At 39.0% G+C, this 16,058-nt stretch overlaps 1 protein-coding gene across 4 annotated transcripts in view; it reads right to left on the bottom strand.

The window, feature by feature from the left end:
* The window catches only part of CEP152 (centrosomal protein 152), a 98,640-nt gene that overhangs the window by 57,052 nt on the left and 25,530 nt on the right, over positions 1 to 16,058 (bottom strand). For 2 of the 4 annotated variants that reach the window (XM_036840221.1, XM_036840238.1), the window contains exons 7-12: positions 15,050 to 15,193; positions 13,821 to 13,960; positions 10,415 to 10,615; positions 4,896 to 5,043; positions 3,125 to 3,216; positions 2,197 to 2,360 (exon numbers count right to left, since the gene is read on the bottom strand). In XM_036840221.1, the coding sequence (XP_036696116.1) occupies positions 2,197 to 2,360; positions 3,125 to 3,216; positions 4,896 to 5,043; positions 10,415 to 10,615; positions 13,821 to 13,960; positions 15,050 to 15,193 (889 nt within the window). The remainder of the gene's footprint in view (positions 1 to 2,196; positions 2,361 to 3,124; positions 3,217 to 4,895; positions 5,044 to 10,414; positions 10,616 to 13,820; positions 13,961 to 15,049; positions 15,194 to 16,058) is intronic. The other 2 variants (XM_036840231.1, XM_036840245.1) reach the window with 1 other exon arrangement.

The following is a 16,058-nucleotide window of genomic DNA, read 5'->3' as shown; positions in this document are numbered from 1 at the left end:
ATTCAAAACAAATCTGGATCTAAAGACCGTGCTCTTTCCACTAGCCCCTTAGAATTAATCTGGCATTAACAGGAAATGAGGCATTCACAGCAGTAAATTTTCCAGATGACTACATTTTAACTTTAAATTTTTATGTAAATCTGTTTAAAGCACATTCGTCCTCTTTTTGCTTTAATTAACTAATCAAAGCTGAAGGCTTTCTTCGACAACTCAGGACCATGACTGTGGACATTCTGATGTGGATCAGAACAGGCCTAGATGTATAAAGCTGCTTACCCCGGTGCTCGGCAGCTCCGGCACTGTGGGCTCCTGTAGTTCTCTCCTTGCTGAGGCATAGCTGTCTGGCTGAAGCCCTGGCAGCACCTCTCCCAACTCCCTGACCCAGTTACTCTGTGGTCAGTTAGGAAATCAGGTAATTCATGGGGTACCAACAAATCTAAGTCAATATGGCCCTGGGATAAGAGTCCCAAGGTGGCTCCTAATAAATACATCACATAATCTTGGTCTGCTGTTTGCATCTTGGCTTCTTTCTAGATTGTCGCTGGGATCTGTTGAGATGAGAGTCCCTAAAGACCGACCGCCAGATAAATGGAAACTTACTCAACTAATGTAACATCATGTTCCACATGATGGAACACAGCATCACCTGACTGAGATTTTAATTTACTGAATCTCATTTTACTGTTTTGAAAATGGAATCACAGCATAAGTTCTAAAACTTATTGTGGAACAAACCTTTCAGGAGATTTATAAATTTGTATTTAGTTGCATGATACCTGAAACATAACAGGTAGTAAATACTTTCAAGAAACACTAACGATGGCAAACTCAGTCTTAATCTATAAACAAGATGGTGGTGGTTTCATTCAAGAATGCATTCAAGGGCTTCCCCGGTGGCGCAGTGGTTGAGAATCTGCCTACCAATGCAGGGGACACGGGTTCGAGCCCTGGTCTGGGAAGATCCCACATGCCGCGGAGCAACTGGGCCCGTGAGCCACAACTACTGAGCCTGCGTGTCTGGAGCCTGTGCTCCGCAACAAGAGAGGCCGCGATAGTGAGAGGCCCGCACACAGCAATGAAGAGTGGCCCCCACTTGCCGCAACTAGAGAAAGCCCTCGCACAGAAACAAAGACCCAACACGCTAAAAATAAATAAATAAATTTATAAAAAAAAAAGAATACATTCAAGGGGGACTTCCCTGGTGGTCCAGTGGTTGGGACCCCGCACTTCCACTGCAGGGGGCACGGGTTCGATGCCTGGTCAGGGAACTAAGATCCCACATGCCACGCAGTGTGGCCAAAAGATAAAAAAAAAAAATTAAAAAAAAAAAAAAGAATGCATTCAAGAAAGGCTTTCCTTAGCCTGAATACAATCTCTTTCATCTTTCATCTTTATCGCAGGCCACTAGAACAAATGGATAAATGCCCCTTTGTACATCAAGCATTACATTTAGCACACAATACTTAGTTGCTTACAACTGTGTCTCCTTTTCCCCATCAGACAAAATATAAACTCCCTGTGGGAAGGGAGAAGGTCTATCTCATCTTTTGTACTCTACTCCCAGAGCCTTGCATAGCCCCTTACAAATAGCAAGTGCTTCAAAATATACATCCTTTCCTTCGTTCATCTTTTAAGTGTTTAATGGTATCTAAATGTGCTCCCTCTTCTACCACGACCACTCCCCCCCACCCCACGCTGGTCCCTAGAAGGGACGATGAAGCACTCCCTTCCATGAGATTGCTAAAAATATCTGTGTTAAGCAGTGTTAAGATATCTGCATTAAGTGTAAAAGACAGAGTCCGTATTTTAAAACTAAGGTCACAGTAAGGTTCCTAGGGAAAATTAATGCTCGGTTTCTCATATACCATTGATAAATGCCTACTTCCAACACACAGTGTTAACATCATAAAAATAATACGCCCCAACCTTAATAATAAAACATACATAATTTAAGTCATAGAATTTAACTTACATATTTTAACTAAATCATTTTTACCTTATTGAAACTGAGGTGCCCTACTGCTATTGGGACAGTACAATATTAATACTTGAGGTTTTTGTTAATTTTGATTTCAGACATTGCAACTTCATTAGAAATTACTAAAATATACTGTTCTGCACTCAAGAACCCCTTTTATTATGCACCATCAATATTATTAATGTGAATTCTTCTATAGTAAAGTATTTTCTAGATACCTCTTAACTTTGGATTTTTTCCGGTTGACTTTCTTAATACCCAAATCCACATACGATTCAGTGAGTTCTATATTTAATTCTCCTTCTGAGTCACTTGGAAATATTCCTAGTTTTGCAGCAGATTCATAGAGAGAAATTTCATCTTTTAGTTCTTTTATTTCCTCCTAAAACACAAAAGTACTGCAAGTTATATTCATTATTTTTTATAAGAAGGAATCAGTCATTTTATTCTTCAAAATTCATCTTCATCATCAATAGAAGGCAGAAACGCTTCTTCAAATGCATTTTTGGCATACATTAAAAATATAAAGGTAGCACATGTCAGGGTTTCAAGTAAGTCAAATGAACAAATGAATAAGTGAATGAGAAAACAGATGTAAACAGCTTCTCTCACTCCTCCCTCACTTACATTTTTGTCCTCTACAAAAAAGCCTCCCTTGAGCCGAGAAGCTGGTGGCAGCACACATTGGCTTACTAGAGTAGAGGACAGAGGGGACCGGTTTGCCAAGAAAGTGTTGCACTTTAGTCTGCCAGTGGTGAAAAGGCAAAAAATGCCTCTTTCCAGTGGAGGCAATACTGGAACTCTTCCTCCAGTGGAAAACGTTAAGTGGGTGCTGGAGGAGGATGTGAGAGAATGGCAGGTAACTTGTAGGTTTCCCACACCTGTAGATAAACTTATCTCTGGGACACCTCCAGAGATGAAAGGATAGGCCATGTGAAGGAAGGGGCTGGGCCCTGGCTCTGCAGTTGGACAGACCTGGGCCTGACTACCTAGATGTGTGGGTGAGGTTGTCAACAACTCCCATGGGCTGGACTGGAGACGGTCCAGCCACCTCTTTTATATAGAGAAAGCCAAGGCTCAGAAAGGTGATGTAACCAATGCCTAATTCAGTTACCCATGGAGTCTCTTTCAAGTGGCAACACTCACTTGCAAAGCCTTGTTCATGTTTTCACTCATAGCATGTGCCTTTTGTGCTTGCTGCATCTGGAGCTGGAGCTGAGCCACCTCCTGTACTGAGCCTGTGGGAGAAAGAATCATAGAACACACCAGATGTAAAGGGACAAAGTGCCTGTGACGTACAGAAGAACTTGAATCCACTGAGGCTACAGAAGGTGGAGCTCTGCTTTATTACCTTTTAACTACCTTTTTAGGAGCACAAAGGTATAGCTAGTAGGACCCAGAAGGCATAGGTCTGGTGCAGACATTTCCAAGATTTAGTATGGCTCCCCATAGGTCCTTGGGAAGTTGAAGACACAGGCTACTGTGACCTTGCCATGAATCAAATCAGCCACGTCTACAGACCTTAACACTCCACAAGTCCTTTAATAGGAGCAGAACATTCCAGCTCACAGAAAGCCAGAGCAAAACTTCTTTGGAATCCATTTCTACCGTCTAATAAGAAGACTACATCTTGCTGCCTTTCGCTTCTCTCTGAGTTCTTTTATTTCCACCACCCCACCTCCACATGTACAAGAAGCATATTGGTATTGTACTTTTGAAGCTCTAGTAACCTAATATTCCAAATGGTTAAAAGGTTCCCATTTAAAAAGGACTTTATTGGATTTCCTCAAAAGAAAATGAGCATCTGGAAAATGGTTAAGCAAAGTAATGATGGCATATAATGCAACAAAAGAAAATCATATTTTCAAAGTCTTTAATGGCAAGGGAAAAGGCTCAGTAAGTAATGCCATGTGAAACAAAAGGATACAAAACTGAACACAGAGGTGGGACCTAAATGGAGTATGATGAAAATTTTGCCTCCACCAAAATACACACACACACACACACACACACACACACACACATTTTGACAGTCTTTTCAACTTTTGAATAACCCACTCTTACATACATTGTATCAATAGTCTGATTGACATCATATGCCAAGGTCTGACTTTCATATATCAGTTGACAAATAATCATTGAGCTATTTTCAGTGTGAGCTATTCACCAGCAAACCAGGCGGTTTTGTCTGTACAGTAGTGTTTGCATAAACATTTGATCATTTTATTGCATTTTACTCTCATATTATTTTATTAAATAAGAAATAAAAGTACTACTGAAAGTGATAGGAAGCATACGTCTCAAACTTAATACCATGAAGACCATACTAGAAATCTTAAGCGTGACAAAAACGTAACTTATGGGCTTCAACTGACCAGGTAAGCGGCTACTCCACTTAGAAGAAAAGAAAAATTAAAGAAGTTATATAAAAGGATAGAACTATATGATCAACGATCGAGTTTAAAAGCAAAATATAGTGGGATTTCATAACCATTTTTAGCTTTCAGGTATAGAACCTATCTTATAACATATATTTTATTGTTCAATTTTTGCACATTCAGCTTTGATTTATTTTAAAATGTACTGTGTACAGAAGCAGGGAACTGTCTATATGTGTGTGTTCATTTCACTCGAAGGAAAGACATTTAAACGTTAACAACAGTTATCTCTGGGTAGTAGGATCACTGGCTATTTTTATTTTCTACCTTATACGTGTCTGGGTTTTCCAAAGTATCTAATGAAAATACACCACACCTCCATACGTATATACCAATCTAACAATGTTAAAAAAAAATTTTGTCACCGATGATCTTTTCTGTCTTTTCTGGATTGTTAGAGTAGCTCACGGATCCTACTGTGTTCTCTCCACGTATTTCTACTAGGCTTCTGGGGGGCCACCGCCCACGCAGACACCGACCTGAGTGCAACAAGTTGGCGCACTGCTTCTGGCTCTCCTCCAGGCTTCTCGTCAATCTGTTAATGATCTCGGTCTTTTCTAATTTGGTTGCTTCTTGATTCCTTTCCAGTTGTTTAACCTGATCTTTCAAATGACAGCAAATATCTTCCTAAATAGAAAAGGTGTCCAAGAAGTCATTTTCATGATCAGTTAGTTATTAAATATTAAACACTAACAGTTATGATCTTACATACTTGGATTTTAAGTCAAATATAAAATCATCACCTGGCAGGATCACCTCTTTTACAAGGTCAAGTGCACAGGACTGGGAGTCAGAAGAACACACTTATACGATCAAGTCATCAACTTCTCAGTCTGTTTTTTCTTCTGTAGTTATGCTAATAAAGGTTGAATTCGAATTTGATGGCTTCTAAAGTCTCTCTCTGCTCTATATTCACAAGGCACTGTTGTTCTAAAACTAGATTTTATTCAAGCCAAAGGAAATGTATTACATCCCTATTTGCATTTTACAGTCTCAGTATAAGTGTATGTATACATATTTAGGCAGACCACTTTGAACCATGGAATTTGTATCCCAAGTCAGCAAGGATACAGACAAACACATGGAAACTCACTCTATTCTGAACAGCCGAAAGCTCATTCTATTCTGAACAGCCAAAAATTATCTCTCCCTCTTCTGAACTTCTTTTAAACTTGATCTGTTTCTCTCATGTTTTTCTTTCTACCTTTTACATGTCTTATTTCTCTTAATAGTCTCTTTGAAGGTGTCTGTGCAGTGCCTTATACATAGGGAGTGCTACAAAAAAACACTTGAAAAATGTCAAAGAAAAACAGACAGGATAAATGTGTGAGTGTACGGAAATACATGGAAATATATAGAAAATCTAGAGCATGTATATAATATATTCAAATGTCTACAAAAAGAAAATGTGTTTGAAAGTAATGAGCCATGGGAATACCATTCCCAGGTAGAAGAAATCATCACCCCTCATTCAAAAAGGGCCACACAGGCTGACTTCCAAGCAAATAGCAGAGCATGTGAGAGGCAGAGAAGTAAATTAAGGTAATTGGCTGACGTTACCTGAAAAAGCCTGAGGAAAATAAGTAGTAAGAGGAACATCAAGAAAGGACTTTGAAGCAGAGAGAAGGCATTTGGGGCCTGATTTATAGCATAATCTAAAGCCCAGTAATGCCTTAAGGATACAAAGAGAAAATACACCTCATAAGGATACTACTAACAGTCTCCTTAAGCAGAGGAAAGGGACTCTGAAGTCTCCTCTTTTAGCTTAAAAATTCATGTGAATTTTGTATTCTATTTCATAATGTAGTCATGTTTGCTTTAAAGTTTTTCTACCAAATTTTTGAGCAAAATGAAGCTTCTGGAAACTGGTCCATGTTTATTCAACCGTGCAAACCTCTTGGCACACTGCTGCTGACTCCCAGGCCAGCTTGAAAAGCTTGGTTCTAAAGCACCAAAGTAACACGACAAACACAACGAATGAGCTAATATTCATCACAGTGTGAATGTGTGTGCAAGAGGTGGGGGACAACTAACATTTATGTGCCAGGGAGGCCACAATAGCTTTTACAAGAGACTGAGAACTGGCCAAAAAAAGTTCAAGAAAAGGTAGTTATGAAAACCATTACAAAGAAGAGGCAGACCATTGCAATAATTTGACTATACGCAACAATCAATTAAGAGTTCCCTGGTGGCCTAGTGGGTTAGGATTCTGGGTTTTCACTGCCACGGCCCGGGTTCAATCCCTGGTCAAGAAATTAAGATCCCCACAAGCTACATGGCCAGGGACGGGGAAAGAAAGTGTCTTAGGCAACAATCAATTAAGCCACTCTGTTTCCTGTTGACAAGTTCAGGGAAACAGATTATACTCATGAAACTATGCAATTTAAATACTAAGAAACAAAACAAAACAAATGGTTCCATCTTTTCCATGATTAGCCTGAGTGAGAACACTCAGTTCAAGACTGATAGAGAGGCAGACGTCTTCTGAGACTGAATGAGACAATTGTAGTGATAAAGAGATAATAGCTGAATCCACTAGAGCAAATAGAATTGAACAGATATGCAGTGCACAAAAAAAAAAAAAAAAAGAGGATTAGGCTAGACTCACAGAGGTCTGTGGGAGTCTCTTAGCCAATAGGAAGTGTTTAAGTACATATAACATTTTTAAAAAGGTTAGAAAATAGATCAGGAGAAGGTCATAACATAGAAACCAAAGTCCATGACTTCACCAAAAGCTGAAGATTTCAAGAAGACCAGAATGAATAAAGGTTTTATACCATCGAGGAGATAATCAGAGATCTTAACCTGTATCAGGAGGAAGTACTACAGAAGACAGTTTGGACAGATGACCAGAGATCTTAGAATATGACACTTCTATGAATGGGAGAGACAGTTTGGAGGAGAGAGCCTATGAGATAGTTTGCTATTAGAGTTTGCTATTAGAGTTCTGTCAGTGAAGAAACACTACGAGCTGCGAGAAGCTCATTTCTTCTCATCTTCTCTGTCACACTAAAAAACCCAAGAGGAACTCAGCCAAAATAAAAAGAACTGCTATATGTTGAGGGTGTGTACAATCCTTTCTACCAGAAAAGCTGATGACTTAAGGAAAACATTAAATTAATAATATAATTTTACAAACCATGTTTTTCTCAAAATATACTAGTTACACAGAAATTCAAAAAAACACAATTATACGATGGATTGCTACTTCTCCCATTACATGGAATAAGGTAGTCCCTGTGTTGAGTTCTGTCTTTCAAAATATAATTAAATCTACATAGAAGTTGTTTACATCCTGATGTTTAGCTGTTTTCAGTAAAAGTTTACTGAACAAATGAAATAATATGACTAGTTTACAGTTATTGTCCTTTCCCTCCAAGAACAAGTTTTTCCCAAAGCAGTGATTTTCAACTTCTTGCAAGGGGACATATGAACTTCTTGGAAAATCTGAATGAGCTCATGGGTCTTCTCAAAAAAACTGCATATACTGACACCCAAGAGAAAAATCATACCCACAATTTCAGAGGATTCATCAGCTCCCTGGGGCCTAGTCATGGACTGCCTTAGGAGATGCCAGGTTAAGGCTCTCTTGTCACTAGCAAAACTTAACAGTGTGTGAACACCTACTCTGCTACACTGTCATACACATAGGTACACACTTGTGTGTGACTACATGAGAGCCACTCAGAACCCAGACATTAGCAAACTTATTCAAGTTCATCTGCTAAATCTCCCAGTTATTTCCTCTCTACTCTTTTTCAAGAGTTGTTTTATTCTCCTTTGTAGCCTGCTGAGTGGAGTAGAGCAGGAAAAGGCTTATCTACAAGGGAAATATTTTGCTCCTCTTCAATAACTTTGATAAAGAAAAAGAGGGCAAGGGGCACTATGTATGTATAGTTACCAGTTATTGTAAGAAAATCTAAATCAACCGTCTCTCGTGCATCTTTCTGATTACAGGCAGCCATCTCCCGAGCTCTCGGTTGATCTTTACAGCACCTCTCCAGTCAGGAATCTCAGTTTGGATTCAGAGATAATATGAATTGACCTTTCATTAAAAATACTGCTGAAGATGTAGAGAATGGACTTGAGGACACAGGGATGGGGAAGGGTAAGCTGGGACGAAGTGAGAGAGTGGCATGGACATATATACACTACCAAATGTAAAGTAGATAGCTAGTGGGAAGCAGCCGCATAGCACAGGGAGATCAGCTCGGTGCTTTGTGACCACCTAGATGGGTGGGGTAGGGAGGGTGGGAGGGAGACGCAAGAGGGAGGAAATATGGGAATATATGTATATGTATAGCTGATTCACTTTGTTATAAAGCAGAAACTAACACACCACTGTAAAGCAATTATACTCCAATAAAGATGTTAAAAAAAAAAAAAAAATACTGCTGAGCCAACTGGTAGCAAATTGACAGCACAAAAGGGATACCAGAAGAAACATTCCCAGAAAGGAAAAACCCTAGGCACTTTGGAATCACCACTTTGCAAAGCACTTATACAACTATATGCAGAAGCTAACATCAGTGCTATGCTCTGCTCCATTTAAAAAAGAAAAAAGAAAAGAAAAAAGAAAAATCACTCACAGAATGCAACAGTGGAAAAGACCTTAATCAATAACTTCAACGTATATGGTTCAGGGGTCTGAAGCCCAGTCAGCACAGAATTAAAACTTTGTTCTGTCTAGGGGTCTAGTCTAGGGTTCTTCTACTGAGGGGTTGGGGGAGGTGAGAAAAGAGAATGGAGCAGGGCACAGGGGTTGAACACACTAGGAATTGCTCCCAGCCTGTCCCTGTGTGATTGTGCCCACGTCAGCAGAGAATGGAGAGATCCTCAACCCAGCATGGAAAAGCCACCAGTCGCCACTCCTCTCGTCATGCAAGGAGGCACCACTCTCCCCGTCCAACCTTCACGCTGCTACCCAAACACAGACAAGCTTAGTAAAACCACATCTCAAATTCCGTTTGTTTAAAATATTACACAAAGTAGACTTAATAATTTGTCACAGGCTTTGTCTTTCCCCACCCGTATATATCCTTCACACTGATCAAATTCACAATATTTTTCTATATAAAAAGAATAAAAAACCTCACGTAGGGAAATAAGTCTAATAAAAACATAAACACATATGAAAGTAAAATAAAATGAAATGGTATACAATTATTATCGCCAATAACACAATCTTATATAGCTCTGCCTAAATCATGGAAAAATTTAGAGTCAGCTGTATAAATAAGAAAGAACAACCCAAATCAGTGTGAATTTTAAGTGTGGTGGGATTTTCCAGACCCTCACATCTTATTATTCTTCTCTTCTTTCCTTGGGTTAAATTAATTCTGAAATTACATTGAGAAAAATGATCTCTGAAATGTTATTCATTCAACTGATTCCCTGGGGTTTTGGAGCACAAGCAAACCCACTATCTGACTCACCCTCAGCTTACAACATTTTATTCTCTTTGGGGCAAAGATAAAATAAAAACTGTGAAATACGCTCGAGTTTCATATCTAAATGATTTTAGATCAGAATCTCTTCCCTATTGATTACACTATTCTCCAAATTAACTCTTCTCCCAAGATCTAGACAATCTTTATTGACAGGTTAATAACGAAAACACTGGGAGACCCAAGAAAAGCCTTCTCCTCCTGGTTAGCTCCCAGGACAACCTCTCAAGTCCAGGCCAGCTCCCAGACACTCCTTCCTTTCAGTCGGGATTTTTCTAGGTCATATGAACAATACGCACAAATACTCGACAAATGAAGATCTAGCAATGTGAGAACTGAGAAAGTACTAACCAATCCTGTAAGAGGAAGGATTTCCAATAGTATGTCTTGAAGGCATATTCATAGATAAAAACTCTTTGGGCTTTTAAATTATACTCATACACCTACTGCAAACATCCAGCATTTCTATATGATGAATTGCAGAATGTCAGTTATAAAAAATAACCAGCTTTACTTGTTTATAACAGTTGCTCATTTGAAATCATCCCAACCTGTTCTTTAAGTGCAGCAACTGTAGCATCCAATTTCCTTTGCAAGGACAGCACTTGCTCTTCATACTTCTTTGTGAGGCCCATAACAATGCTCTCGTGCTGCTCCCTTGCACGCTGAAGTGATTCCGAATGACGCAGGTCCAGCAGCTGCTGCTTCAGGCTGTCCAGAGCCATTTCAGTTGTTCTGGACTTCTTAATCATCTAGTAAATACACACAGGACACCTATGTTTACGGTATTTTGACTCTGTGCTCTCTTTATGAATTTTAACTCTAAAAATCAACCACGCTTAATTAAATGAAAGTAGAGAAGAAAGGGTCTCCCCGTGGTGACTCTAGTTCCTTAAGACTTCCCTAGCTGGGACCCACCAGGCCCATGGTTGCTGGAAACATTATTCACGGAGAAAAAAAAAATCTGTAGTTGTTCGAGGAGAGTGAAAGAGGATTTTGCGCAACATGATGGCAACATAGGTACCAGGCAAGGAATCTGCTGCTTCTATACTTGTCCCAGTGCTGTCTGCATCCCTCTTTGCTCCAAGTGTAGGGGGAAATCCAATTGTTAGGTCATAGAAAAATGACAGCTGTTTCTTGAGAGACTGATGAAACCTGTCAATGGTCACTTACTAATAAGAAAGTTTTGAAAACTGTAACTGTAGAGTTGTTATGAAATAATTGTATAGAAGGTTAAATAATGGCTCCCAAAAGATGCCCATGTCCTAACCCCTGAAACCTGTGAATATGTTATGTTACATGGCAAGGGGAAATTAAGGTTGTGACTGAATTAAAGTTGCTAATCAGATGACCCTAAAATAAGGAGATTGTCCTGGATTACTAGGGTGGACCCAACATACACAGAAGGGTCCTTAAATGAGGAAAACCGAGGCAGAAAAGTCAGAACCAGTAACTTCTGGCTCTGGAGATGGAAATGGGTCATACACCAAGGAATGCAGGTGGCCTCTAGAAGCTGGAAAAGGCAAAAAAAAAAAAAAAAAAAAATATTCTCCCCTAGAGCCTCCAGATAGCAACACAGCGCTACTGACACCTTGATTTTAGCCCAATGAGATCCACGTCCGACTTCTGACCTTCTGCCTGTAAGGTAATAAATTTGTGCTGTTTTAAGTCACTGAGTTTTTGGTGATCTGTTACAGCAGCAATAGAAAACTAATATACTTGGTGATTCTGTTGCTTTTTTAATTTATGCTACTTTATTTTTTATAAATGCAATTTCTAACTTAAAAAAGATTATCAAAAGATTATGTAGGTTATGACATAAAAGCAATTCAACCCTTTAATAACTACCGTTTTTCAAAAAGTTTAAAATGATGATAATCTATATTACACACAAAAATTAAAATTTCAAATGAGGCCTCTTCTTCATTCTGTTCCAGAGATTGCCTATTTATCCAAATACCACTTTAACTGCTTAAGACATTCATTCATTTGTTCAGTAAATAATGTGGACACTTTGTGCCAGGCAGGGTTCCAAGCACTTAAGGACATGACGACAAGACAGCCAAGGTCTAAAGTCCTACTACTTTCTGGTGAGAAAAGACAGACAATAACAAGTAAACAAAAGAGATAATTTCAGATATTTTTAAAATAGAGTAATAAAATACGACACAATGAAGGGGAGTGAGAATGTGAAGCGATAGGCTACTTTAGATGTAAGGTGGATGGGAAGTCCTCTCTGTTTTTAGCTGAGAGCTTAAGGACGAGAAGAAACCAGACATGAGACAACATTCTTTAACCTTTTCCATTTAACCATCCTCAGAACTAGCCACAGATCTCATCTAAAACCAAGTCACTTTCATTTTTAACCACCAAAATGGTATTACTCTCATGAATCACCCACCACCAGGCTTGGTTACTAATGACTTGTGACTATTTCCCACAGTCAAATGGCCACCCATCTCATTAATCAAAGAATGTGCCACCCCTTTAAAGGCAAGTCTGTTGGGGTCAGAAAATTTAGGTTCTGATGCTTTGTCAGTAACTGGCTTTGTAGTCCTGGAAAAGTAATTTGACCTCTCCAAGACTTGGTTAACCATCCATAAAATGGTAAATACAATGCCTCACTAATCAAAATCCCAACAAGAATTTTTATAAAGCATGAGAAGTTGATTTGCAAGATCTAGACGAGAAAATGTGAAAAAGAGCTACTAAATATTTTAAGAATAGTAAGGGTAGCCCTTGTTTACCAAATTCCAAAACACAACATAAAGCTATACTCATGATAGTATCAGAGCAAGAACAGAGAAACAAGGAAAAAAAATACACAGGTTAGGTCAGTTTCGAACACTGTACTGACCACCTATTATGTGCCAGGCAGTGGGCTTATGGTGGGGCTACTAAGATGAGGGCCACCCATTCTTGCCTTCAAGATGTTCTAGGTCTGTTATAACACATGTGATCATGTGGCTTGGGGAAGAAAACAGGAAAGACTTAGGAAAAGAAAACCCTTGAGCATGGGCTTGTTAATGAAATAGCAGTGCGTTGAGGAAAGGGCATTCCAGAGACAGGAGACAGCACATACGAGTACATAAAAACAACAGACAGACTGCTGAGTTTGAGGAGAGTTTGAGAAGAGTAAGAGAAGAGAAAGGGAAGGATCAGACAGTCATCTCGACACCATACTTCACCCCACAAGTAAAGCAGGGTCATTGAAAGGCTTTAAGCAAGGGAAAGACATAACTACAACTGTACTTTAGAAAGATTACTCAGATGGCCAGATGAAAGAGTTAGGAGAAGGGGTAAAACATTACAGACTAGTTAAGAGACTTTTGCAAAAATGGTAAAATCCTGAATTAGGGACATGTAGACAGAAATGAGGAGACCCAATAGAACATAGTGGCTGACTGGACGAAGGGGAGCAGAGGAGCTGAGGTCTCCCCGCCCCCCGATTTCTGGTGTATAGATGACTAGGTGGATGGGAGACCCATTCTTCCAAGGAAAGGGAAAGGAATGTAGGCTCATGATAGAAGAAGGTGTAAACTTCAAAGTTCTAAATTCAGTCCCACAATACCAAACGTTAAGTAACTAACATTTCATTGTAAGAAACAACTGTTGGGGCTTCCCTGGTGGCACAGTGGTTGAGAATCTGCCTGCCAATGCAGGGGACACGGGGTCGAGCCCTGGTCTGGGAAGATCCCACATGCCGCGGAGCAACTAGGCCCATGCTCCACAACTACTGAGCCTGCGCGTCTGGAGCCTGTACTCCGCAACAAGAGAAGCCGCGATAGTGAGAGGCCCGCGCACCGCGATGAAGAGTGGCCCCCGCTCGCCGCAACTAGAGAAAGCCCTCGCACAGAAACGAAGACCCAACACAGCCAAAAATAAATAAATAAATTTATTAAAAAAAAAAAAAAAGAAACAACTGTTTACCATAAGTAATGAAGATCAAATATTTACCTGTTCTTCATTGACTTTTAATGCTTGTATTTGGGTCTCCAGTGCTTTTATTTGTGCTTCAAGCTGAATTTCTCTTTCTTTTCCATTCTGAAAGAGTTTCTGTGATTCTCGAAGGCTGAGGGCCAAACCATCCTTTTCATCTAGAGTATTTAAAAATTTTATATAAATAATGTTACCATAGAGGGACCCTAATTGTCACAATCTCTATCAAATATCAGATCTATATCACATAAATGTTGTAGTATTTAATTCAATTCATATAATGAACTTCACTTGATTTCGAGAAAACTAGAAAGGTTTCAAAAACGAATGGGAATGACACCAAAAAAAATTTTTTTTTTTTTTTTAATTTTACAGAACAGGAACCACTCTCTTCAAAAGTCTTAATGTATCCCTTTGAGGACCAAAAGGTCCCCTAACAATCATTTCAGCATTTGTTACTTGAGAAGCTACATAGATATGACAAACCCCTGCTAATCAAAGAAGGAATCTGAGGACAAATTACTTTCTATACATACTTGCAATGAACGCTTAAATTCACCTAATCTAATATTCTTACCACATACTTTATTGTAACAGTTCACAAGTTCTCACAAAATAAATTTCATGAGCATTACAGAAAGAGATCTTTTCACTATCAAGTCTGAAATGAGCTGGAGTCTGGAGTTCAGTCACAAAATTATTCTACAAAGGAAAGTTCAACACTGACCAAAACTACAGAAAGCACGAAGAATAAGCAATTATAATTTGAAATCTGTGTTTACACTATGTGCTTCTCCCCGAGATGACTGCATTTTTTCCTTGGCACTCCCAAAGCAGTTCAGGATCACAAACTCTTACTTGGATTAAAACATTATGCTAATTTGTAGGCTCAGAAAATGTACTGCAAACTAAACACAAGTCTCTTTGGGAATTGGAGGTAAACCATATAAGGATACAACAACTTTTTAGGATGGAATGCTATCAGCATATTTAAATAATGTTCACTGATCCTAACAGAATAGAAAGAAGGGAAATAATGAGGACCTCAAAATGTACGTTTTGGAGAGAAATCCAAGGCAATGGGTCAAAAGCCCTGGATTTTTGTTTCGTGCTGACTAATTCACTCTGAGCCCCTGACCAAGTATGTCAACCTCTCTAAGCTTCTTATTTAAAATGAGGTTATTGGAAACAAGCTATCTAGCTCAACTGACCTCATACATGACAGCACCCAACAGCAGTTATCTTACCTTTGATTATCAGAAGCTGGTGATTCAGATATCTAATTTGACGTTCGCTTTCATTTAACTTTTCAACTAAATTGTCTAGTTGTCTCTCCTTTGCTTTGTTAAGAACCTGTAGCTGAATAATCTGCATATTTTCTACAGAGTCTGCTTTGGAATTAAAGACAATTTATTAGATAAAAGCATATCAAAATATAAATTTGTGGTCATTTAGGACAACGTTTAGGACAATGTTTTTCAAACTGCAAATACAACTCATCAGAGTATCATGAAATCAATTCAGCAGATTGTGACTAGCATTTTTAATAAAAAATGTTACCAAACCAAAACTTGGGTCTGCTCACCCACACACAGTAAAGCCAATCTACTGACACCAGGTTCTGGTGAAGGAAAGTGAAGCGTTTATTGTAAGGTGCCGTACAAGAAGTCCGGGACAGCTGATGCTCAGAAAGCCCAAACTCCTTGTATGGCACCTTACAATAATGCTGCACTTTCCCTCACCACAACCCGGTGTCAGTAGATTGGCTTTACTACACTTGGGCGAGCAGACCCAAGTTTTGGTTTGGTAACAAGATTATACAGAATATATCAGAGTGTATCATGTAGTAGAAATAAGTATTATTATGTGAAACTTCTGTTTCATTTACATAATATTTATATAGATAAATATTATAGACCACATCACAATGTAAAAATTGTACTTCTTACTATGGTCACTTCCAGAAAAGTTTGAAAAGTCACTAGTTTGGTGTATAACTCTGAATCGCTACCATTTTGGCTAATGAAAAATAAGTATAGGGAATTCTCTGGTGGTCCAGTGGTTATGACCCCGCGCCTTCATCTCCGAGGGCGTGGGTTCAATCCCTGGTTGGGGAACTAAGATCCCGCAAGCTGCGCAGCATGGCCAGAAAAAAAAAAAAAAAAAAAAAAAAAGAAAAGGAAGTATCTATCAATTGTAAAGGAATAGAGTTCCATGCTCTCATAAAATTGAAAAAATAAAAGTACATCAACTTCT

The sequence above is a fragment of the Balaenoptera musculus genome, chromosome 2 (genome assembly GCF_009873245.2).
Source record: "Balaenoptera musculus isolate JJ_BM4_2016_0621 chromosome 2, mBalMus1.pri.v3, whole genome shotgun sequence".
In the NCBI taxonomy this organism is placed as follows: domain Eukaryota; kingdom Metazoa; phylum Chordata; class Mammalia; order Artiodactyla; family Balaenopteridae; genus Balaenoptera; species Balaenoptera musculus.
This window is presented reverse-complemented; position numbering and strand designations above follow the sequence as displayed.